The sequence below is a fragment of the Monodelphis domestica genome, chromosome 1, assembly GCF_027887165.1.
Source record: "Monodelphis domestica isolate mMonDom1 chromosome 1, mMonDom1.pri, whole genome shotgun sequence".
In the NCBI taxonomy this organism is placed as follows: domain Eukaryota; kingdom Metazoa; phylum Chordata; class Mammalia; order Didelphimorphia; family Didelphidae; genus Monodelphis; species Monodelphis domestica.
This window is the reverse complement of record NC_077227.1, coordinates 517,385,372-517,412,787: the sequence shown is the minus strand read 5'-3', so window position 1 is coordinate 517,412,787 and position 27,416 is coordinate 517,385,372. Positions and strand designations below refer to the sequence as shown.

The following is a 27,416-nucleotide window of genomic DNA, read 5'->3' as shown; positions in this document are numbered from 1 at the left end:
GCTATGGGGGGCGGGGGGAGGAAAGAAAATGATTTTTGTTTTTAATGAATAATGCATGGAAATGATCAAATAAAATATTATTGAAAAAAAAAAAGAATATCACTTTAGCAGCATCATGAAGTATGGATTTGAGAGGAAAGAGATTGAAAAGAGAGGAACGGCTTGGGAGGCAATTATATACTCCAAAATCGAAATGATAAGATGACTTTATAAATTTAGAATGGTGTTCATATGAATAAAGAGAAAGAGAAGTATAATAATAATAATAATAGCAAGCACTACTAAAGCACCTACTATGTGTCCTGTATTGTGCTAAGCACTTTAAAGATGTCTCATTTGATCACAACTCTGGAAGGTAAGTCTATTATCAGCATTTTACAATGGAGGAAGGCAAAGCAAACAGGTTAAATAATTTGCCAAAGGTCACATAGCTATCTAATGTTTGAGACTTGATTTAAACTCAAATCTTTATAATTGAAAGCCCAGTACTCCTATCGACTGGACCACCTTCAGATATGGCTATTACAAAATCCTATCTTCTATAGAAAGTCTCCCCCAATCTCTATTAATTCCAGTACTTTCCCTCTGTTGGTTAATTCCTATTTATTTTGTATATACATTTTTTGTATATAGTTGTTTGTGTTATCTCTCCTCATTAGATCATGATCTCCTCGAGCAGAAGTTGTTTTTTGCCTTTCTTTGAATCCCAAATGTTTAGCAGACTGCCCGGCACATAGTAAACAATAAATACTTATCAAATTACTACTGTTCAGATTCAGGGAAGAAGGGAGAGAATAAGAAACCACAAAGAGTTAAGGACAACTGATGTTGTGAGCCTAAGATACAAGAAGGCTTATCACATCTTGCCAGATCCCAATCCTGGATCACTTCCAACATCCCTCTCTGTCACTCTTACTTACCTTCCTCTTAATTGAAGTGAAGGAAGTCACAAAACCTTGCTGAATTGAGTCCACTACAAATTTATTTGATCTTAACTAGACCTTCAGGCAACATGGCAGTCATTTTACAACATAATCATTTCTTAGTCCCACTCCATAGCAGCTGCTCCAAACCTTGTCTTCTTTCAAATCTTCCACAGTACCTCCTTTCCCCACCCTCTCAACAGAAGACCACACTTTCACATTTCACTGAAAAAAAAGGAAACTTTGCCAATAACTCCCCCTTCTCTACTATCTTTATCTCACATGACTCTGGAAACATTCCTTGCTATCATCTTCTTCACTTTTATCTGTGATGAAGTGACCCTTCTCCTTGCCAAAATCTATATGCACTATTGATTCCATCCCCTCCTAACTTCTCCAGGAGATTGCCTTACCGTGAAGCCTACTCTCTTTAATCTCCAGTCCCTCTTTACTAGATCCTTCCTTGCAGCCTTACAAATACACTGATGTCTCCCCCATCCTTAAGAAACATTCACTTGACCCTTTAATGCCTATTAAGTATTATCATATATCTTTACTCCCCTTAGCAGAACTCCTTTCTATTATTATTGTTCAGTTATGTCTGACTCTTCATGACCCTGTATGAGGTTTTCTTGGCAAAGATACTGAAGTAGTTTGCCATTTCCTTCTCTTACACATTTTACAGATGAGAAACTGAGGGTCACATAGCTAGTAAATATGAGACCAGATATGAACTCAAGAAGGTGAGTCTTCATGACTTCAGACTCAGCATTCTATCCACTGTGCCCCCTAGCTGCCCTCTTATAAAAACTATAAAACTAGATGCCTCAGCTTCCTCTTCTCTCCTAACCTGCAAACTGGATTCTGATTCCATCATCCATATGGAACTTCCCTGTTCAAAGTTACCAGTGATTTCTTAATTGCCAAATGTAATGGCCTTTTCATAGTCTTCCTTCTTCCAACCCCTTTGTTGAATTATAGCAGTTTTGACTACCTTCTCCTGGATTCTGTCTCCTTTCTGGGTTTCCATGATACTACTCTTTCTTGGTTCTCCACCTGTTTATCTTTTTGACTATTCCTCAGTCTCCTTTGCTGGATTTTCATCTATGTCACACCCACTAACTATGGGTCCCTCAAGGAATTATAAAGGATAATTTTAGCATTGTGACTTAAAATCTAAATTAATTGGTTCCCAGGGAAAATCCCAAATAATAAAATACCCAAGTCAGCTGGAAATTATGGTGATTTTAATTAAGAGAGAGAGAAGGAATTAGGGGGAAGAGAGAGGGTGAGGAAAGAATTCATTTAAACTGCTGCAGCTCAGGCTGAGACAGGTAGGAGTTAAAGGCCTTGACCAAAGGGGCCTCCCTGAGCCCAAGGGAAAAGGAAGTCAGCCTTATCACTCACCACGAGACCATCTCAAGGAAGCTATCCGAGTGAGCTCCTCCAGGCTGAGTTCCAGGATCGAACTGGCTCCCAGGCTGCTCACAGGAAGTGATCATCCAGATCCACCTCTCCGGGGAAAGAGGGTGTTTTCAATCAAGAACTTCTTGGAGATAGCAAGGGAGCCAAATATATAGACCTTTCACCCTTGTGTCTCCTCCTCTAAATTTTCACATCTACCAATCACATCAAAGGCTTTCTCCAGAACTGCCCATACTTTTAGTTCTCACCTTCTTTGATTAGATTATATCTTTCAGAATTACTTCACACTTCTTTTTTAAGTTCACCTTTTGTTAGTTACTTGACCTTTTTGTGATTAATTTAACCTTTATAGTTACTTAACTCCTTTTTGTATTAGGATACTAAAAATAAACTTAGCTTAACATTCAAACTTCACTATAAGATGAGAACTAAGTACCTTCATTGTTCAATCAGGGGATTACAACTTTATCTTCCCCTAAAGTAAGGTTTAAGTAGGGTGGAGTAATTTAAAGTTTACAGTATGTTCTGAACACTGTTACATTTTCCTTCTCTACTATATCACTTCAGTTTCCAACACTTGTCATTGATTCAGTACATGATTTCCAGGTCCATATATCTAGCCATACTTTTCTTCTAAGCTGAAGATCCATATCACCAACTGCCAGCTGGATATTTCAAACTGGATGTCACATAATTATCTTAAACTCACAGTGTCCAAGTTAGAATTCATTATATCTCCTCCACAGACCTTCTCTTCTTCCAGACTTCTCTGTTTCTGTTGGACATCACCATCCTTTGCAACCTCAGCGTTACTCCTAACTTGTCACTTTCACACATACCCCATATTCAATCAAATCTTATTCCTAACTTCACTACACCTCTCACATATGTCTTCTTCTCTCTCCTCACATTATTCTCTACTCTACCCCCCTGGTTCAGGTCCTCCCTCATCTTTCCTAAATTATTCCAATTACTTTTTTCTTTTTTTTAAACCCTGATCTTCCATCTTAGAATCAATACTGTGTATTGTTCCCAAAGCAGAAGAACATTAAGGGCTAGGCATTGGGGGTTAAATACCTTGTCCAGGGTCACACAGCTGAGAAGTGTCTGAGATCAGATTTGAACCAGGACCTCTTGCCTCTAAGCCTAACTCTCAATCCAACGAGCTACTCAGCTACCCCCAATCACAATAGTTTTCTGATTGTTCTCTGTGCCCCAGATCTCTTCCTCCACTAAATTGCCACAATGATTTTCCTAAAACATATGTCAACCATGATACTCTTTCTCAATAAACTCCAGTGGCTCCATATTACCTCCAAATACACATTTAAAAGAGCTTTTTTGCTATTTAAAACTTCATATTCTGGCCCCTTCCAACTCTTCTAGTCTTCCTACATTTTACTCCATACTCCATGTGGCAATCCAACTATACCTAGATTAACATCCAGCCAATTTACTGCTCTCCATGTACAGTACTCCATTTCCAGTCACCATACTTCTACTGGCTTTTCCTCATTCAAGGACCACATTACCTCCTCATCACTGCCTCTGATTATCCCTTACTTCCAAAAAAACTTGACTCAAACATTGCCCTCTAAAAATAGCCTTTCCCAATTTCTTCAATTCTACAGCATTTCCCACTGTAATATTATCTTCTGCCTGCTTTGTCTGCATATTGTATCTCTGTTTTTATATATGTAAGCTCCTTGAGGAGAGAGCCTGGTTTTGCTTTAATTTGTATTCTTAGTGCTTACTACAGTGCCTAGCACAGCAAGCAACACATGTTCACCGATGCATTAATTTGATTGGCACCTGCTACAGAAAGAAGGAAATTCCCCAGATGGGTGGGTTTTAGGGAAAAGATAATGGATTTTGTACAAATTGAGTTTAAGATGTCTAGAGTATCCATAACAAATTGTTACTAATGGGGGAATGGAGTTCAGTCAGGAAAAAATTTAAGGCTAAATCCATTTTTCTAGAGGTGATAATTGAACAAAATGAATTGGTTGTATTTGGATAAATTTTACTTCGGCAACAAAATTGATTTCCAATGGATAGAGCACTAGGCCTGGAGATGGGAGGTCCTAGGTTTTTTTGCCTCAGAACTTATACTCAGTATTGATTCTAAGACAAGAAGGCAAGGGTTTGGGGGCAGGGGGATATATATATATATATAATTTCCATTTGGTGTGAGGAGTGGCAAACCTTTTGGGGTTTTTTTTTTTTGCCATGATAAACATTTTTAGACTACCCCACAAACCAAAGATAGATAGAACTTTATATTTACTTTTTCTTTTAACCCTTACCTTCTGCCTTAGTATGAATTTTAAGAAGAGCAGTTGAGGCTAAGTAACGTGCCCAGGATCACACAGCCAGGAAGTGTCTGAGGCTAGATTTGACCACAGATCTCCTGACTCTAGGCCTGACACTCTATCCACTGTGCTACTCAGCTGCCCCTTTATTTTTATTTCTCTCTGTTTTTCTGAAATGATTTGATAACAAACCATAAAAGTCTATATTCTTGCCAAACATAAAAGGGTTCTTGCCTTCAACTTTTGCATTTAGTGAAATTTGAAGTTCATTTGTACCTTGGGATTTATTTTTTAGAGGGGTATATCAATCTTTAATGGAAATGAGGGTTGGTTGATTTTTCCTAGAGAAAAGATAGAAAGAATGCTGCAGATTTTACTGAAACTTCTCCGAACTGTCAGTTTTCAGTTCCCTATTATATACAGTACTTTTCTCACCACAGGATTCCTTCAATGATTTACAGGCTATGCAATTATCATTTTACCTATTACTGAAGTACAGCTTTATTAATCTGTGATTAATATAATATAATTCACATCTGCCTGCTTGATCAAACACATGTAATAGGAAGAATTCATTTGAAGAAAACCTCATTTTGCAAGAATGTCCCAGGATGTATTTTTAAACTGAATTGTTCATCACGTCATTCAACAAATATTGATTGGCCAGGATATGTATGATAAACTTTTAGGTGTTAAGAAACATGAAGCATAATCTGCCTTCAGGGTGTTTGCAATCTAGTTAAAAAGATAAGATACATTTGTGTAAAAAGTTAACTGACAATACAGATTTGCACAAGATAAGTGTCACTAAGTGGTGCAGAAGTTCAGAGAAAGAAGAAGAAATCTTTGGGGGCCATAATGATCTGGGAAGTCTCCAGAGTACCAGACGAACTTAAGGTGGGCATTAAAACCTAAGCAGGATTTCAGTAGGGCTGAAAAGAAGTAACATGAGTAAGGGAAAGAATTTTAGTATTTTCTTTAAGGAAAACCAGCATGGCTAGATTAGAAAAAAGTAGTAAAAGGGAAAATTTAAAGGTAATTTGGGGCAGGGCTGTGGAGGACTCAAATGCCAAATTAAGATATGTTCACTGTAGGCCATAAGAAAACAACTGGAGATTTTTTAGAATTCAGTGGAATTTGAAAAATTAATAAAGTCAGTAGTTTGTTTTAATAAACATTTACAATGGTTAACTACTAACATAGTAGTTAGCTACTACTAACAGCTACTAACATAGCACTTTCCCTGCAGAAAGCCAAATACTCTACTAGATAGAGAACAATAATAGCCCAAATAATAAATAACAACTATGTGCCAAGAACTGGGCTAAGTGCTTTAAAATTTTTCTCATTTGATCCTCACAACAACCTTGAGAGGCAGGAACTAGTTTTTCCCCATTTTAGAAATAAAGAGTGGGTAGCTCAGTGGATTGAGAGCTAGGCCTAGAGACGTGAGGTCCTAGGTTCAAATCTGGCCTCAGACATTTCCCAGCTGTGTGACCCTGGGCAAGTCACTTGACCCCCATTGCCTAGCCCTTACCACTCTTCTGCCTTGGAGCCTATACACAGTATTGACTCCAAGGTTTAAATTTTTAAAAAAGAAATAAGAAATAAGAAAACTGAGGCAAATAAAAGTTAAGGGCCATACATCTAATGTTTGTCTGAGGCTAGATTTGAATTCAAGTCTTCCTGCCTCCAGGTACAAGGCTCTATCCACTGCACCACCTAGCATCCTTTGGATCTAGAAAAAGCAAAATAGTATTTTAGCTAATATTTATTAAATACCTACTATGTCCCAGGCACTGTTCTAAGGATTGGAGATGCAAGCCCAAAGAAAGATAAAATTCCTATCCTCATGAAGCTTATCATACTCAGTACACATAGCATATACACAGATAAATATAATACAAAATAGAGAATTAGTGGGTAAAAGAAGAAATCTGACTGAGTATTCTAGGAATATTTGAAGAGAAAGCACTAACATCTGGTAAGATCGGATGCCCACTGTGGGTGGGCAGGTTTTGAGTCTTATTTATCTTTCTAACTTGCACATCATCTAGCAAAGATTATTATTAGCATTTAGCAAGTCTTTCTTGATGAATGAGTGAATTCATGGCTATGGAATAGTGATTTAGATTTAGATTTATAGACTTTAGCCACGTATGCCTTAAGAAGTCATAACACCTCTTCTTTCTTTGGTTTATGTTTCCTCGTAACAGAGCTTGAGCTCTACTCACCCTAGTGAAGGATAAGACAATATGGCTTCTCCTAAAACTATCCAGGTTACCTGAACTTTAACAACTTAGGAAAAAAACTGATTTATTTAATCATAATAATATAGAAAAATGTTTAGGTTTCTTAAAAGACAAAAGACAATATATTTCTTTATAGACTTAGAAAGTAGCGTTCATGGTATTTCAGAATTTTCTTACCCATGTTGATTTGTTGTTGTTATTGAATCATTTCAATCATACCTGACTCTTCTTAACCTCATTTAGGGTTTTCTTGGCAAAGATACAGGAATCGTTTGCCATTTCCTCCTCTGGCTCATTTTACAGATGAGGAAATTGAAGCAAACCAGGTTAAGTGACTTGCCCAGGGACACACAACTAGTAATGATTGAAGCTAGATTTGAACTCAGGAAGATGGGTCTTCCTGATTTCAGACTCAGCCCTCTATCTACCACATTACCTAGATGCTCCACCCATGTTGATACAAGGTATTATTGTTACATGAAACCACAGTATTTTCTCCAGTGCAAAAGCTACATATTTTTAATAGCAAAAAATGGTTAAACTTGCCTCAAAGAAACATTAAAAAATAAAAAATTTCCAAAGTAAAAAATCATAGAATTATTCATTATAAAAATGAACAGATGGGGTACAAGATAAGCTGATATGAAATTTCTCTTTCCTTGGCACCATTAATTCACTTCTATAAACCAAACTTCCCATAGCAAGCCAGAATTCCAGCTGTGATGATGTCAGTCCATTTGGGCACATGGAAAAAACACTGATATTGAGCTAAGGGAAAATATATGTTAAGAAATTGTGAATAAGAATAAAAAGCGTAAATTACATCAGTATTTTTGTAATGACACATCTACTAGTGAGGCATATAATGAAACACTTTCAGGAGTCTGGTACAACTGAGTCGTGGTCCAAGATAGTCCAGTGATAGTTGCTGATAATATTTTAAGATGACAACCATTCAGATGTTAAGAAAAATGAAGTGAATATTCCCAAGCTAAATAGATTGCATGGGTATCCTGCACAGGATCTAACCAGATTTGTTTGAGTACTCCCCTCCTCCTCATATGTTCTTTGGCCATAAATCAAAATAGCACTGCTAACATGGAGGCAGAAAGAAGAAATCATTTCAAAACATACTGACGCATATTTCAACTTCTAACATATTCCCATTTGCCAGAAAATTCTTTGAAAATGGGTAATTCTTATAATTTCATAGGATCATGGGCTTCAAACTGAAGGAGGCCTTAGAGGCCATTGAGTCAGTCCTTTCCATTTTACAGATAAGAATTTGTCTCTTGTCTAAGATCTCACACCTAGTAAGTATGTAGGGCAGGATTTGAATGTCAGCCTCCTGGGAAACAGCATACATGGGAGGCAGCTCTGGAGTAATTGTTGATGGACTGCCACCAAAAGGTAGCTCAAGGCAGAAGGCCCGAGAGTGGGAGTGCCCTTCCCCTACCCCCATACCACTAGTTCTGCTTCTAGCTTAGGCTTCACAGCCATCATCAGAGGAGGTAGCTCCTATGGAGAAGGGGCTAGCCATCCCAATCAGCTGCCGTAGGGCAGGCCAACCACCCGAGCCTGAAGAAGAGCCAGGAGGCAGCATGGGCCAGGCTACACAGGCCACCACCATCTCCCTGTAGACCCAAATGGAGATAGCCAAGGACCCTGAACCCAAAAGTATTAGAAACAGCAATGTTTCTAATAGCGTCCAGAGCCATCATCTATTGAGATGGAGCCTGGCAAAGTTCTTGTCACCAGAGTTGCTAGCAGTTGTCACTGGTTCAGAAGCTGATATTTTATCAGTGGAAATAGCAAGAATAGATATTACCATCTGCTTTTGCTGCTTTAACCCAAGGAGTAGGGGAACTTTTCATTTGACTTTCTACTGAAATGTTCCTTTTGTGTTTGTTATTTCCCCCATTAAAATGTGAGCTTCTTGGGGGCAGCTGAGTAGCTCAGTGGATTGAGAGTCAAGCCCAGAGACGGGAGGTCCTGGGATCAAATCTGGCCTCAGACACTTCCCAGCTAGCCCTTACCACTCTTCTGCCTTAGAACCAATACATAGTATTGATTCCGAGGAGGAAGTTACGGGTTAATAATTTTTTTTTTAAATGTGAGCTCCTTGAGAACAAGGACTGTTTTATGTTTGCATCCCCATGCTTTGCATAAAATAATTTTAATTGTTAACTAATTTTATTAATGATTTTAATTATTAATGCTTTTACATCCTTCATTCATTAAGGGGTTTTCCCTTCACTTATCTCTTTTACCCAAATCCAGAAATATTAATGTATATTGGAGGGAGTTGTTATTAGAAAGATGTGAAGAATACAAATTTATAATTTGGCATTTACTGCCCTTAAATTCTGTCTGAAAAAGGAGACATTTTCAATCAGGGCCCATACTGCATTATTTCAACAATCTCCATTGTGAAAATGGATCCAGACCTATTTAAATTCCTTTATTCTCTGAAAGGAAATTATTTGATCCTGTCAAGAGACAGAAGGATATCAGGTGGCAGGCCTACTATTGCTCCTTCACTAACATTGAAGTACTAAAAGAACTAGAGGAATCCTTAAGTACATGGGGGAAATAATTTATGTGACATTTACAGAAAGAAAGAGAAGAGAATCACAAGGCATACCTGGTTGGGTTCAATTCATTTACTATTATTAACTTGCAAAGCTACAGTTGGGATCAGCATTTAAAATATAATATACCTCTGCTTGCATACCTCTACTGCTCCCTTGTAACTAAAAGATTATGTTTTTCTTGAGAACAGGACCTATGTGTTAGGAATATTTGTATTCCCCGCAACACTTAGCATAAGCATTTGACTACTGAGCAGATGCTTAGTAATTACTGGAATGACTAAATGGCCTTTAGACCATTTTTTGTCCTTTTTGAATACCTTCCTGTAAGACCTACCACCAACTACCATTACTAATATTTGCATTCTAGATTTAGATTTATACTTAACCCTCATTTTAATCATATTTCATCAATACAAAAATGTTAAATGAGGGGAGGAAATCCTTACAATATGATTTTAACTTGGGTTCCACCCACCTAAAGGAATGGCCCTGTCTGGAACTGAACAATATTATTCTAGTCATTTATAGTATCCTATGTTGGAACTTACCCAACTGTATTTAATACCTGATTTTTTTCCCCAAGGAAAGATTTAGAAATAGAAAGAAATTTAAAAGAAAGAAGAGTTATTTTTGGTATGAGTCAGAGAAGTAAAAAATAGGATAATTCAATACTTACCTGGCATTGGAGTTGGGCCAACTTGCTATAGATAATTCCTCTTTAGCAAAAGGATTCCTACTAGAAGACGATGCCCCTGAGGTAAAACTCTTTATATTAAACTCTCAATATTGTAGAACTTGGGAGACAGTATGGTTTAGTAGATAGACAGAGTGCTGAACTAAAGAGTCAAAAAGGCAAAGGCTCAAATCCTGCCTCAGGCACAGTTTTTAGTTGTATGATCCTAGAGGAATCATTTAACTTCTCAAAACCTCGGTTTCTTCATCTGTAAAATGGAGATAATAGTATATATTTCACAAGTTTGGATTATCAAATGAGATGCTATATCTAAAGTGCTTTTCAAATCTCAAAGAACTATGTGAATGTTAGCTATTATCATTGGGATCCTGACAATATGAAATGAATGGGCATAAGAATCTTCAAACTTGCTGAAAAGGCAGAGAAAAAAATAAAGGAATGTGTTCTTTGAAGAAGAAGCTATCAAAGGAGACGATCTGAATTAATAGAGAGTACTAATGGTAGCTGACATCAGAAAAACTCCAGTTCAAGGCCTGCCTGTCTGCCTCTATATGTATTAACTGGGTCAATACATGTCATTTAGCCTTTTAGTCTGTATCTCCTCTACAGCCTTTCCACTCACTAAAACTAAGTTACAAAAGAATTGCCTGTGTCACTTAAATTCCAGCACCCATGAAAGGGTCTTAAGTAGGAGTCTTGGTCATCCACTACATCCTGGACCATCACCAATTGTCTTGACTTTTGCCCTGCCACTGGACTTCCATGACTCTGGAAGAGAGAGGGAGCCTGACGATGGTACAACCATGCCCCACTGAAATCCATGCAAGCCAAGACATCACCCATGATGTCATTGGTCCTCTTTGAAAAACAGAATCAGCAGTAACAATTACTTTTGAAAACACCACCATCTTTCCAATCAGCCCGGCTTACATCTTTGGTGTCTTCTTGGTTCCTCTCTATCATAACCAACCCATTGCCAAGTTTTATCCATTTGGCACCTTCACAGCATCTCTCATATGTGTCCCCTTCTCTGCTGATTATATCCATAGCCTTAGTTCAAGCCCTCATTACCTCCCCAATAGACTATTACAGCAGTCTTCTAACTATGCTCCCAGCCTCATTTCACCCCACTCCAATCCATCATTCACTTGGCTGCCAAGATGATTTTTCTAAAAGTATAGTTCTAACCACGTCACCTCCTTTGCTCCATGAGCCCCAGTGAATTTCTATTAGCTCCAGAATCAAATATAATTCCCTCTGGCATTCAAAGCTCTTCATAACCTGGCCTCTTCCTGCCTTTCCAGCCTTCTTAAACCTCTCTCTTCTCCATGTGTGCTACAATCTAGCTACCCCTGCCTACTTGCAGTTCCTCCAAAAGGATACTATCTTTATGCATTTGTTGTCATATTCCTAGAATGCTTTGCCCCCTCCACCTCTTAGTTCCCTGCCTTTCTCAAATCCCACCTTCTCTAGAAGGCCTTTCCTTGATCCCTCCAGATGCTAATTACTGCCCCTTTCAAATTACTTTCATCTTTTCTATATACATCTTATAAATACATAATCATTTCCTTGTTGTCTCCTCCATTCAGATGTATGTTCTTTAAGGACAGGGTCTATTTTTCTATGTTTCTTTGTATCCCTAAGACTTGTGGTTAGCTAAGAAATAGTAAGCATTTAAAAAAATGCTTATTGACCTACTGACCGTGTTTGCCACCCCCTCCCACCTTTCATAGTGTTTCTTTTCTTTCCCATCTTTCAAGAACTTTCATTTAATCATTCCCCTGTACAGTATTCTAGATAAGTGGTCCATCTTGCTTCTTAACACCTCCATTGATGGAGCCCACTACAATCCATTCCATTACTGGCTGATTTTAATTGGAAGTTTTGCATTATATTATACCAAAATTTGCTTCTTTGTAACTCCTTTCCAGCTTTATCCTTTTGGACCAAGCTGATTAATTCTAATCCTTCTTTCATATGACAGCACTTCAAACAGTCATGAAGTGTTTTTCATTTTAGGTAGGCAGTAACTGGAACATTAATTCATTGTATAATTCTCAGGGCTAAAATATCAAGTCTAACATCTTACGTTAAGAGGATTAATTAGTTCATGTTTATAAAGTATAGTGCAGATATGCCCTTTTTAAATGTTAATTTTTCTAAAAACTACATCATAGCATTTTGCTAAATGTAAAAGCTCTAATGTTCATCATTTCTTCACTACAGGTTGGCAAAGATTCTTTTGGCAGTGATTATATAGAAAACTTAAAGAGGAATGATATTTCTACAGGTAAAATTTCATCATTTAAAGTTTAAAAAATCTTTCTTTGATCTTTTCACAGAAAAAGTTTTATTATTGCATTATATTCTATTGGCCAAAGGATTTTTTTTCCGTTCAGCATTTCTCTGCCCTAATTTGTGTAATTTAATTCTTAATCATTATTTCTTCTTGTCAAGACAAAGCAAAAAGCAGGTGATGACTGTCTTATCAGATAGAAAGACTTCAAAATGAAGTGGTAGAGAGAAACCAGGAGTATGCAGACCTTAAAGGATTTGGGGATATAAGTGGATAAATTCAGAAAAGGTAGAGCTGGAAAAGGCTTTAAGAGTATAAACTATGGATTAATTTCTCTTAAAAATAATATATAATTAGCATGATGCCTTATCTATATTCTTGATATTGGTTTCTTCATTGGTAGTTCCCTGGACTAGTGCACACATGGGCCATGTACATGTAAATATGTGTATGTATATACTTATATATGTGTGTGTGTATGTGTTATATAAGACATATCTAGCACATTTCCCTCATTTTGCAGAAAACAGATCCATATGGGTAAAGGGTCTCATCCAAAATCACACAGTTAGCTAATAATAGTATTATTAATAAAACTCAGTATTAGGAGGCAGCTGGGTGACTCAATGGATTTTCAGTCAGGCCCAGAGATGGGAGGTCTCTGGATTCAAATCTGACCTCAGCCATTTCCTTGCTGTGTGACCCTGGCCAAGTCACTTAACCTCAGTTGCCTAGTCTTTTCTGCTCTTCTATCTTGAAACAAATATGTAGAATTGATTCTAAGATGGAAGGTGAAGGTTTAAAAAGAAAGCAATATTAAAACCTAACTCTCCTGAGTTAGTTCATTCTTGCATTAGGCTGTATAAGGATGATATTAGAAAATAAGTATTGTTTTATTAGTTTAGAGATAAGAAGTAAAGTGGCTGGCTTGAGAATGAATTAGAATTTGAAGCAGAGCTGAGAGAGAATGTCAATTTCAACTATTGACATAACTGTTTTTCTGTGTTAATTACTCTCTCTGGCAGTTGGCAGAGACACACATTCAGAGACTCTCTCTAAGGACTGGAGGAGATAACATCTTTGCATCTCTCTCTGTCTGAGGGAAAGACCTGAAGGAACTTAGTGTTTTCTTTTTCCAACTTGGGGAAACACTATTGACTATCTATTTCTGTCTTCATAAATTGGTTTATATCTGAGAAGACCAAAGAAAGATCTTGTCTTTGGTTTAGACTCTGAGTCTGTGAGTCGTGATTCTTGTTGAGACTCAACCAGCTAGCCTTTGTTATTTTATATCTGGAAGGCAAAGGTAAGAATTACAAGGATAATAGTGGTAGTTTTATTTAGAATAGTATCAATTTGGGTTAGTTAGATCAGGGAGGATTAGTGTAGCCTGTGAAACACAGGAGAAGTGGTTCCTTGCAGAACTAGGGTGGATTATTTGGGTGGATTTAGAATCCCTTAGAATTAGAAATCCTTTTTATCCTTATATATTTCAATAAATATTTTATTTTTTATATAATGAGTCTTTAGCATCCTTGCACCTAGCCCTGAAGGGAAGTTCACATTTGAGCTTCATTTCACTTTATCACTGAAGATACTTTTGATTACATCTATCAAAAGTATCTGAACAGTTTTGAACCTGTATTGGCATAGTTTTCCCATCTATTTTTATAACTTGCCAATTATTATTTTTACAGCTGCCACCCATACTTTTTCCTTTAAACAGTTTCACATACTATGATTTTTTTTTTTTATGTAAGGTCTACAAGAGTGGAAATGTTTTTTGATTTTGACAACTTACCTGTCTCTTATTTCTCAAGTCTTTTTATTAAATGAAGGAAAAAAGAGAAATAACCTAGAAGAGAAAAAGGAGAAGAAAGGGAGTTTTACATGCCCAAACTTTGGTATATATTACAAAGTAAAACAACTTGAGACTAGATGAAAAATTAGAGAAATAATATGGTGGAATAGGATAAATATGCTAGAATTAAAAAATGTATTATTCATATACAAATTAGTATATAAAACTATTGGTACTTAGGGGTTTTTTAGAAAATATGTATTCAGAAAAAAGTCACTTCTTTAATAAATGTATTTGAGAAAATTGACTGTCAGTGTAGTGGGAAAGGATTTAGATTCAGATTTTATTTCATGTGTTTCATTGATTCCAAGTAAATAAAAAATTTAAACATTTAAAAAAATTGAATAAAATATTTTCTTAATTGTAATGATACATTTTTTGAACTCAATAAATGGAATTATTGAGAATAGACAGATTTGCTTGATTACATTAAAATTAAGATTTTTCTGTTCCACAGAAAGGAATATAATTAACATGAAGGAATATAAGAAATGTGTAGTTCGGGAAATTTTTATAGCAAATGTATTAAAAATAACACCTGAGATATATGTGAGACTATTAAATCACAGTGTTAGCTCCCAGACCACAACAGATATATGGCCAAAATATATAAACTTGCAAATTTCAAAAAAAAGAAACTATTTATAATTTTTTTAAAAAATTCATGATCTCCCTAGTGCTACAAAAGAGGTGCAAATTAAAACAACTTAAAATGCCAATTCATATCCATTAAATTGGTGGAAATAATAAAAAGTAGCAAAATCCAGAGTTGACATTATTGTGGGGAAAAGATTCATTCATTGCTGGTGGAATTGAAAATGTGTACAATCTTTTTAGAGAGCATTGTGGCAGTTAAGTAAAATCTTCAGACCAAAAAAAAAAAAAAACCCTTTTACCTAATAATATGATTTTGAAAAATAAACCTGGAAAGTGTTTTTAAAAAAAAAGCTATTTGTACAAAGATTTTCATAACAGCATAATACATATTTATGAAAAGTTACAAACAACTAGTTGCTCAGCAGTAGAACAATGGTTGAATAAATTATGGTACTTTCATGTAATATAAAGAATACAATAAATACAAAAAGTATAGAAAAAACTGTATGAAATTATCCAAAAGGGGGGGGGGGGTAACTGAACTAAAAGAATGGAGTAGTAGAACTTCCGAGTAATCATGGCTGCAATCTAGATGCCACACGCTTCCTCTCCCCGGCACCGAACGAAATAGACTACATCAAAGGAGCATAAAAATCACCTTTGGCGGAACAGGACTCCCCAGTATCCCACAGAGGTGAAGGTACGTGGGGCTTGAACATTTCCACACTATAATAAGAAGGAGGAAAAGCTTGCACAGAAAAGTGAACTAAGCCACCTTTCCCCCACCAAACCAGAGTGAGCTACCTGAGCACTCACCGGGACAGCGAGTGAGTGGGGAATGTCTCTGTCTGGGGGGGGGGGGGGGGGGGGGAGCACTCCAGGGTCCTTGGGATCTGGGGACTGCCAGGAAAAAATGGCTCAGGGCGGTTTCACTGGAGAACCCAGCGCTGATTACGGCGATCAGCACAGCTGTACTTGGGGCGGCTGTGCTGAACATCTCCGCGGAGCTAAACACCAGGGGCGGACCACGCACTGATTATCTGGGCGGAGCTGAACACTGGAAAGTGTGGCAGTGATCAGGGATCCAGCGCTCTAAGAAACCTCGAAGGCTGGGAAGAACTAGTCTGAAGCAACCTAAATTCACAGAAAAACCGCCCATATAACCCAGACCCCAGACCAAAAAGGAAAGGGGAATAAAACCACCAAACGGATGGCTCACATGGCCCAAAATCAAGCCTCCAGGAAGAAAGGGAAAAAAGTGACTATTGAAAACTTTTATGGTGGAAGTACCCAAGGAAAAGAGGAGGAAATCCAAAAAAAATCAGAACATGCCTCCCAAAATGGAAACTATCAACAAGCTCTGGAAGATCTCAAACTGGAACTTATCCAAAAGATGGAAACCTGGAAAGAAAAATGGGAGAAAGAGATCAGTAGTCTGACACATAAGACTGCTCAATTGGAAAAAGAGCTCGAAGCATCCAATAGAAGGGCAGACAAAGCTGAAAAGCAAAACCAGTCCCTAACAACCAGAATCAAGCAACTCGAAGAAAGCAAGATCATAAAACAGCAAGAATCAATAAAGCAAACCCAAAAAATGAATGAATTAGAAGAAAACATAAACTATCTCACTGAGAAGGTCACCGATTTCGAAAACAGAGTGAGAAGAGAAAACCTCCGAATTATCGGTCTCCCAGAAAAACCAGAGATAAACAATAAACTCAATATTATTCTACAGGAGATTATAAAAGAAAATTGCCCCCACTTTCTGGATCAAGGGGGCAAAATAGAAATAGAAAGGATTCATAGAACACCTTCTATACTAAATCCTCAAAAGACAACCCCTAGGAATGTAATTGCCAAATTCAAGAGCTTCCAAGAAAAGGAGAAAATCCTACAAGAAGCCAAGAAGAGGAGCTTCAGATATAAGGAGGCTCCCATAAGGATCACACACGACTTAGTGGCTAACACACTAAGAGACTGCAAAGCATGGAACACGATATTTAGAAAGGCAAGAGAGCTGGGTCTCCAACCAAGAATCAACTACCCAGCAAAACTGACTATATACTTCCAGGGGAAAGTATAGGCATTCAACAAAATAGAAGATTTCCAAGCATTTGCTAAGAAAAGACCAGAGCTCTGTGGAAAGTTCGATATCCAAGCACAGAAAGCAAGAGAAACATGAAAAGGTAAATATGAAAGAAAGGGAAAAGGAGATAAATCTTATCTTTTTCTTTAAGTCAAACTCTCTTCTATAAGGACTACATTTACATCAAATTATATATATTAATACGTGGGGAAAATGTTTTGTGTAACTCTCTAAAATTGTATGCATCATAAGAGTAGTTAGAAGAAACATGCATAGGGAAAGATTGGGGCATTAAGAAGATTTGGGGAAAGTGGGGGCAAAGAAAGGAAAAGGGAGGGGGGAACTGTCGATAACACTAAGATTTACTTCAAGAAATAGGGCGGGACTTAATAGAATAATCTTTCCCATATAAAGATACACATGGGAAGGGAAGAACTCTCATATGAGAAGGAGAGGAAGAGAGCGTGAAGTGGAATTACTTAAACCTTACTCTCAGTGAAATCAAATCTGAGAGGGAAGAACATCTAGATCCAGTGGGATCCTGAATTCTATCTTATCCATTAGGGCAAGAAAGAAAGGAAAATTAAGGAGGGGGTGGGGGGAGGGAGTACAAAAAGGGAGGGAAGGAGAGGGGGGAGGGGAAGGGAGCATAAAAAGGGAGGGGCTAGAAAGGGAAGTATCTCAAGGGAGGGGACTAGGGGGACTGACCTAAAGTAAATCACTGGTTCAAAAGGAGAAAGCTAAAGAAGAAAGGTCAGAACTAGGGGAAGATATCAAAATGCCAGCAAATCCACAAATGACAATCATAACTTTGAACGTGAATGGGATGAACTCACCCATAAAACGTAGACAAATAGCAGATTGGATTAGAACCCCAAACCCTACCATATGTTGTCTTCAAGAAACACATATGAGACGGGTTGACACTCACAAGGTTAGAATTAAAGGTTGGAGTAAGACCTTTTGGGCCTCAACTGATAGAAAGAAGGCAGGAGTTGCAATCATGATATCTGACAAAGCCAAAGCACAAATAGACCTGATCAAAAGGGATAGGGAAGGTAAATATATTCTGCTAAAAGGGAGTATAGACAATGAGGAAATATCACTAATCAACATGTATGCACCAAATGGTATTGCATCCAAATTTTTAATAGAGAAACTAGGAGAATTGAAGGAGGAAATAGACAGTAAAACCATATTAGTGGGAGACTTGAACCAACCACTATCAAATTTAGATAAATCAAACCAAAAAATAAACAAGAAAGAGGTTAAAGGGGTGAATGAAATCTTAGAAAAATTAGAGTTAATAGACATATGGAGAAAAATAAATAGGGACAAAAAAGAATACACCTTCTTTTCAGCACCACATGGCACATTCACAAAAATAGATCATACACTAGGTCATAGAAACATGGCACTCAAATGCAGAAAAGCAGAAATAATAACTGCAGCCTTTTCAGATCACAAGGCAATTAAAATATTGATCGGCAAGGGTACATGGAGACCCAAATCAAAAATTAATTGGAAATTAAATAACATGATACTCCAAAATCGGATAGAGAAGAAATCATAGAAACAATTAACAATTTCGTTGAAGAAAATGACAACGGCGAAACATCCTTTCAAACCTTATGGGATGCAGCCAAGGCAATACTTAGAGGAAAATTCATATCCCTGAGTGCATATATTAACAAATTAGGGAGGACAGAGACCAAGGAATTGGAAATGCAAATCAAAAAACTTGAGAATGAACAAATTAAAAACCCCCAGAATAAAACCATACTAGAGATCCTAAAAATTAAGGGAGAAATTAATAAACTAGAAAGTGACAGAACTATTAAGCTAATAAACAAGACTAGACGCTGGTACTTTGAAAAAATAGACAAAGTACTGGTTAATCTAATTAAAAAAAGGAAAGAAGAAAGGCAAATTAACAGCATCAAGGATGAAAAGGGGGATCTCACCTCCAATGAAGAGGAAATTAAGGCAATCATTAAAAACTACTTTGCCCAACTATACGGCAATAAATATACCAACCTAGGTGATATGGATGAATATTTACAAAAATATAAATTGCCTAGACTAACAGAAGAAGAAATAGTTTTCTTAAATAATCCCATATCAGAAAAAGAAATCCAACAGGCCATCAAAGAACTTCCTAAGAAAAAATCCCCAGGGCCTGATGGATTCACCAGTGAATTCTATCAAACATTCAGAGAACAGTTAATCCCAATACTATACAAACTATTTGACATAATAAGCAAAGAGGGAGTTCTACCAAACTCCTTTTATGACACAAGCATGGTACTGATTCCAAAACCAGGCAGGCCAAAAACAGAGAAAGAAAATTATAGACCAATCTCCCTAATGAATATAGATGCAAAAATTTTAAATAGGATACTAGCAAAAAGACTCCAGCAAGTGATTAGAAGGGTCATCCACCATGATCAAGTAGGATTTATACCAGGGATGCAGGGCTGGTTCAACATTAGGAAAACTATCCACATAATTGACCTCATCAACAAGCAAACCAACAAGAACCACATGATTATCTCAATAGATGCAGAAAAAGCCTTTGATAAAATACAACACCCATTCCTACTAAAAACACTAGAAAGCATAGGAATAGAAGGGTCATTCCTAAAAATAATAAACAATATATATCTAAAACCATCAACTAATATCATCTGCAATGGGGATAAACTAAATCCATTCCCATTAAGATCAGGAGTGAAACAAGGATGCCCATTATCACCTCTATTATTTGACATTGTATTAGAAACACTAGCAGTAGCAATTAGAGAAGAAAAAGAAATTGAAGGTATCAAAATAGGCAAGGAGGAGACCAAATTATCGCTCTTTGCAGATGACATGATGGTCTACTTAAAGAATCCTAGAGATTCAACCAAAAAGCTAATTGAAATAATCAACAACTTTAGCAAAGTTGCAGGATACAAAATAAACCCACATAAGTCATCAGCATTTCTATATAATTCCAACACAGCTCAGCAGCAAGAACTAGAAAGAGAAATCCCATTCAAAATTACCTTAGACAAAATAAAATACTTAGGAATCTATCTCCCGAGACAAACACAGGATCTATATGAACACAACTACAAAACACTTTCCACACAACTAAAACTAGACTTGAACAATTGGAAGAACATTAATTGCTCATGGGTAGGACAAGCCAATATAATAAAAATGACCATCCTACCCAAACTCATCTATCTATTTAGTGCCATACCCATGGAACTTCCAAAAAAATTTTTTTACTGATTTAGAAAAAAACATAACAAAGTTCATTTGGAAGAACAAAAGATCAAGGATATCCAGGGAAATAATGAAAAAAAAATACAAAGGAAGGGGGTCTTGCAGTCCCAGATCTCAGACTATATTATAAAGCAGCAGTCATCAAAACAATTTGGTACTGGCTAAGAGACAAAAAGGAGGATCAGTGGAATAGACTGGGGGCAAGCAACCTCAGCAAGACAGTATATGACAAACCCAAAAATCCCAGCTTTTGGGACAAAAATCCACTATTTCATAAAAACTGCTGGGAAAATTGGAGGACAGTGTGGGAAAGATTAGGTTTAGATCAACACCTCACACCCTACACCAAGATAAATTCAAAATGGGTGAATGACTTGAACATAAAGAAGGAAACTATAAGAAAATTAGGCAAACACAGAATAGTATATATGTCAGACCTTTGGGAAGGGAAAGACTTCAAAACCAAGCAAGAATTAGAAAGAGTTACAAAATGCAAAATAAATAAACTCGATTACATCAAATTAAAAAGCTTTTGTACAAACAAAACCAATGTAACCAAAATCAGAAGGGTAGCAACAAATTGGGAAACAATCTTCATAAAAACCTCTGACAAAGGTTTAATTGCTCAAATTTATAAAGAACTAAATCAATTGTACAAAAAATCAAGCCATTCTCCAATTGACAAATGGGCAAGGGACATGAACAGGCAGTTCTCAGCCAAAGAAATCAAAACTATTAATAAGCACATGAAAAAGTGCTCTACATCTCTTATAATCAGAGAGATGCAAATCAAAACAACTCTGAGGTATCACCTCATACCTAGCAGATTGGCTAACATGACAACTATGGAAAGTAATGAATGCTGGAGGGGATGTAACAAAATTGGGACACTAATGCATTGCTGGTGGAGTTGTGAATTGATCCAACCATTCTGGATGGCAATTTGGAACTATGCCCAAAGGGTGATAAAAGACTGTCTGCCCTTTGATCCAGCTATAGCACTGCTGGGTTTGTACCCCAAAGAGATAATAAGGAAAAAGACTTGTACAAGAATATTCATAGCTGCACTCTTTGTGGTGGCCAAAAATTGGAAAACGAGGGGATGCCCGTCAATTGGTATATGTTGGTGATGGAATACTATTGTGCTAAAAGGAATAATAAAGTGGAGGAATTCAATGGAGACTGGAACAACCTCCAGGAAGTGATGCAGAGCGAAAGGAGCAGAACCAAAAAAACATTGTACACAGAGACTGATATATTGTGGTACAATCAAAGGTGATGGACTTCTCCATTAGTGTCAATGCAATGTCCCTGAAGAATCTGCAGGGATCTAAAAAATACTATCCACAAGCAGAGGATAAACTGTGGGAGTAAAAACACCGATGAAAAGCAACTGCTTGACTACAGGGTTGGAGGGGATAAGACTGAGGAGAGACTCTAAATGAACACTATAATGCAAATTCCAACAACAGGGAAATGGGTTCGAGTCAAGAACACATGTGATAACCAGTGGAATCATGCGTCGGCTATGGGAGAGGGAAAGGTGGGGGGGGAGGAAAAGAAAATGATCTTTGTTTCCAATGAATAATGTATGGAAATGACCAAATAAAATAATGTTAAAATTAAAAAAAAAAAGAATGGAGTATATCTGTAGACTCACTAACTTATAGTCCTATGAAGAAAAGAAAGTGAGAATGAAGGGACAAAGGTTTTTGATGGAGATTCAAGGGAAATGTAAAAAGATTGAAATATTTTTATGATATTTTATACATTGAAATTAATATAGGTTTAAAGTCACCAAATACATTTGTTTGTATTGATATTATATGTTGTATTTTTCAGCAAATTTTATGAAAAGAGAGCATTGCAACATATATAAATGCTGTGGAATTTTGTGGCTTCTTCCAAGAAAGAATTCATCAAATTATAGATTCCTTCATTTCTTCTTTTTTTTGCTTCATAGGTATAAATTAATACTTTTCAATTGAATAAAAACTAGAGGAGAGAACAGTTTTGGTGTTGTATTTATAGCCCAAGTGCCTACACAGTGCCTGGGTACAGAATAGGTTTTTTTATTATTCTTGAATTGAATTTTTTTTTGTTGAGTTGAGTTATTTATTCATGTCTTTGTTGTTGTTTTGCCAAAGTCTGTTTTATATGTTGTGTTATGTTACTATTTATTAATACATCTTTTGTTTCAGAATTTATGTATCAGACCAAAGATGCTGCTACGGGAGCTGCTTCAATAATTGTCAATAACGAAGGTAGGTATTTCCCATATTAAAGCACCATTTTATAAAAAAGTATTTTACTTCCAAAACCATAAAGTAACAAATACATTTTGCCCTAACCTGCTAGATCTTCTCATTCTGTCACTAATATTCCTTAAAAAGTCTCAAAATATAAATTTATCAAATCAACAATTTCCACTAATACGGCCTAGGTTGTTCATTCAGGTAAAATTAATGTCTGTTGATGTTTATGAAATTTTAGTGTCATCATTTTGTTGTTCAATCATTTCAGTGATGCTCAACCTTTCATGACCCCATTTGGGATTTTCTAGGCATATGCTAGACTATTTTGACATTTCCTTCTCTAGCTCATTTTACAGTTGAGTAAACTGAGGCAAACAGTTACGTGACTTGCCCAGCATCACATACTTAGTAAGTGTCTGAACCTGGATTTGAACTTAGGTCTTCGACATTCCAGACCCAGTATTCTATCCACAAAGCCACCTACCTTCCCTAAGTTTTCATAGATCAGCTTTGTAATCTTTAGCATCCAGTTGTATTTTTCATATAAATCTGGATTCACATATGTCTATAAAAGCAGTTAAGTGTGGAAGCAGCTGGGTGGCTCAGTGTCTTGAGAGCCAGGCCTAGAGACGGGAGGTCCCAGGTTCAAATCTGACCTCAGATACTTCCTAGCTGTGTGGCCCTGGGCACTTGTCACTTAACCCCCATTGCCTAGCTCTTCTGCCTTAGAACCAATACACAGTATTGATTCTAAGATGGAGGATAAAGGTTTAAGAAAAAAAAAAAGTCTTAGTGCTACATCTGTGTGTTTGTGTATGCACTTTATTTCTCTTCTGGAGTCATAGAATGAGAGAAAGAAAAGACCTCAAAGATTCTCCTTGCTTCTCATATAATAATATTGTCTTTTGCTATTATCTTTTGAATTTGAGGTGACATTATAACCCCAGAGAATGCATACTTTTAGTTGTTTTTCTGATGTAAGGGAAGGGTTTATGCTAATCCCTCAATACAGGCTTTCCTTCATCTTCTTTCCAATCAGCACCATGTCTTTGTCAGGTGACTGGTTAGAGTTTGTTCAAAAATATTTTTAGGCCAGATCCTTTATAGACAAATCAGCCAGCAACAAGAACAGCCTCTATGATTTACTGCATTCATCTCTACAGAGAAGGCCCATGGCAAGGCACCAGAAGCGCCTGTGGTTCAGCCTCTTGTATCATATGACAGTGGGTCCAAGCTCATTAAATGGGCCAGGTTTCAATGTCCCATTTCTCTCTCCTGAGATCACATAGGGAAAATTCTGAGGTTGAAGTATTATTAAATATAGTCATTGGCACTGGATTCTTTCAATATCAGACACAATTTAACATTTGTCAAATATTTTTAAGCATTTCTAATCATAGACTTTGTGTAATACACAACTGGGCCATGATTACTGCCTCTTTTGCCTATACACACAAACTGACTGCACACTGGTCACTGATGATGTACATTGTGCAAATTTGCTCTTGTTTTTACCAATAAAAGTGAAGTCTGTATTTGGGTTTCCAAAATCCTTATCACAAATGCCACCTCTTTATCCCACTCTCATCACTTCCTTTACCACCACCCCAAGAAAAAGAAAAAAGAATTTCCCATATCAGTGATGGCAAACCTATTGGCATGCATGCCACAAAGGGCACACAGGACCCTCTCTGTGGGCACTCTTGCCATCACCAGCCAGAGTTCATTACTAGAAAGCCAGAGGGACTCAAGGCAGAGCTATTCTCCTCCCCCCCTCCATGCACCTGAGGACATTCCTCACTTCTCCACCCCTCTGCCCAGAAGCCAGTAAGAACACTTCCTCCTTCCCTTGTCTGGGGTAAGGTGCTGGGAGTGGGACACTCCATCTCTAAAAGATTCACCATCACTGTTCTATATCATTTCAAAACTGACGTTGTAGGCATATTCACTTTTAGCTGCTCTCCATTGCTTACTGAATTAAATATAATCCATACTACAACTGGGCTCTAGCCTGCTTTTCTAATTTTATCTCATGCCATTCCCTTTCCTATAGTATATGTATCAGACAAAATAGACCGTTCACTGTACCCGCTCTTGTCCTCCTTTGTGCTTTTACTTATTTACCCTGCCCTGTATTTCCCCAACCCATGTCTGCTGGTTGAAATGCCTCCCATTTGTTAAAAATGGAACGCAGGTACCATCTCTAGCACCAACTCTCCTTATAATGTTATGGCCTTTCATTTCGACTTTTCTCATCCTCTGCCTTCTATTTTGATTATCAACATACATGTCATATTCTCTATATCAGATTATAAGTTCAGGACACCTAGGTGGCACAATGGATAGAGAGCCATGCCTGGAGCTAGAAGGACCTACATTCAAATCTGGTCTCAAACACTTACTATGTGGTCCTGAACAATTCACTTAAAAGCATTTGCCTAGTCCTTGCCCTTCTGTCTTAGAATTTTTACTAGGACAGAAAGTAGGGGGTTAAAAAAACAAAAGTTTATAAATTCCTTAAAAGCAAAAATGGTATCAAATATTTATTTCTTTATTAATATGGAGCCTTCTTTTGCCATTTCAGTTTGCAACCTGTCCACCCCTTCTCGTCTGTCCTGTATCATTCTTGTTCATGTCCTTCAATAATCCTCTACATCATGCTGAATAACAATATAGTACTATTCAAGTGTAAGTTATTACGCTTCTGTAATTTTGATATAGAGTGTGCCATAGTGGATAGAGTGGTATATGTAAAGTCAAGAAGACCTGGATTTTAATCCTGCCTCTGATGCTCCACTAACTGTATGGCATGGGCAATTCACGTAATCTCTCTAAGCCTTAGGCAACTCAATAAGATTTATCTGCTAACTTACACTCAGATTCTGAACTACTCTGGTGGTTAGAGTTCCTATAACAACAAATTCATAATGCATTGATTGATATTTGGAACTAATATTAAGTATTACTAGATCACATTAATAACTAATTTATTATTTTATCAAGAGTGAATGTAATCAAAATATGATTTGCCAGTTAAAAAAAGTTGTCATTACCAAAGTTGCTCTTTATGGGAAGAAAAGCAATAAATTGAATAGGATCATAGATTTAGAGCTGAAAGGACCATTGAGCTCATCTAATCCAATGGCTTCACTTTCTACACTATTTAGCATCCAAAAAATTATCTGCCAATGGGTATTATACAAGTATAAGATAGGATTTTTTTTTAAACCCTTACCTTCCGTCTTGGAGTCAATACAATATTGGCTCCAAGGCAGAAGAGTGGTAAGGGCTAGGCAATGGGGGTCAAGTGACTTGCCCAGGGTCACACAGCTAGGAAGTGGCTGAGTCCAGATTTGAACCTAGGGCCTCCCGTCTCTAGGCCTGGCTCTCAATCCACTGAGCTACCCAGCTGCCCCCATAAGATATGATTATTTTTATGAAGGACTCCTTTAGAGTATTCTGGTGATAGATGCTTGGGAGTTAACACTTTTTATCAGTGACTTAGAGAAAGGCAAAACCATAATACTTATGAAATATGGGAATATCCCAGAGCTTAAAGGGTTAGCCAACATCAGAAGACAATTAGAATTTAAGAAATATATTATGACAGGCTAGATGGTTGGACAAAATATAATAAGATGAAAAATTTGTGATCCTGATTCTATAAAGATGATGTTTAGGGCACAGCTAGGTGGCTCAATGGAGTGCCAGGCCCAGAGGTGTGTAGGATTTAAATTAATGTCCAGCAACTCCAAGAATTATATTTTATAAAGTTTATTGATAATTACTGGAAGTAAAGGAACAAAAAGGTAATTATCTAACAAAATCAAACCACATAAGTAGATTTTCTGCCTGCTCAAAAACCCTGTGTCCACAGCTGCCACCACAGGAAGAGAAGAAAGTGAGAGGCAGAACTCCACAGAATTTATATCCTGCCTACATCAGCACGTAATGTGAGAAGGAGAGTGGGGTGCTAGAATCATAGTTTCTAGGGTAACATTCTGATTACACAGGTAGGAGGTCCTTGGTTCAAATCCATCCTCATACCTGTGTGACCCTGGGCAAGTCACTTAACCCCACTTGCCTACATCTTACTGCTCTTCTGCCTTGGAACCAATACTTAGTATTGATTCTAAGAAGATGAAAGTTTAAAGAAAAAAGAAAGATGAAATTTAATAGAGATAAACATAAAGTCTTACACTTGGGTTAAAAAAAAACTTTACAAATATAAGATGAGGAAGATTAGCTATTGTGTAGTTCATCTGGAATAGGTCAAGGGGCTTTCATGCATTTAACATAAGGCAACCACAAGAGCTGGCATCCAGGAAAAATAGTATAGTCTTAGGCTGTATTAAGAGAGGCAGAGCTTCCAGAAATAGGGAGGTAGTAATCCCACCACACTCTGCCATGGTCAGACTGCACCTGAAGTACCACATTTAAGAAATAACATTAATAAGCTAGAAAGAGTCCAGGGGAGGACAGGCCTTAAGTTCATGTCAAACAAGATTTGGTTGAAGGAACAGAATGTTTAGCTTGAGGAAGAGAAGACTTAAGGAGAACAGAACAGATGACTTTAATCAGTATTTCAAGGGCTGCCACATGAGAGGCAAATTAGATTTGTTCTGTTTGGCCTTGATTGTTCTGATTGAAGGTCACAATTAGGAGCAATGGGTAGAAATTGTGAAAAAAGCAAATTAAAGCTTAATGTAAAAAAAAGAACTTTGAAATAATTAGAAATATCTGAAATAGGAATGTACTGCCTTGGGAAGTGATATGTTTTCCTTCCATTTGGAGGTCCTGAAAGAAAAACCTGTCAGTGTTGTGGAATGAGTTCTTTTTCAGGGACAG

The 27,416-nt window shown here is 37.1% G+C and overlaps 1 protein-coding gene across 1 annotated transcript in view; it reads left to right on the top strand.

The window, feature by feature from the left end:
• The window catches only part of RBKS (ribokinase), a 116,587-nt gene that overhangs the window by 40,607 nt on the left and 48,564 nt on the right, over positions 1-27,416 (top strand). Inside the window, exons 3-4 of the mRNA XM_007476023.3 lie at positions 12,427-12,490; positions 22,515-22,577. Of these exons, the coding sequence (XP_007476085.1) occupies positions 12,427-12,490; positions 22,515-22,577 (127 nt within the window). The remainder of the gene's footprint in view (positions 1-12,426; positions 12,491-22,514; positions 22,578-27,416) is intronic.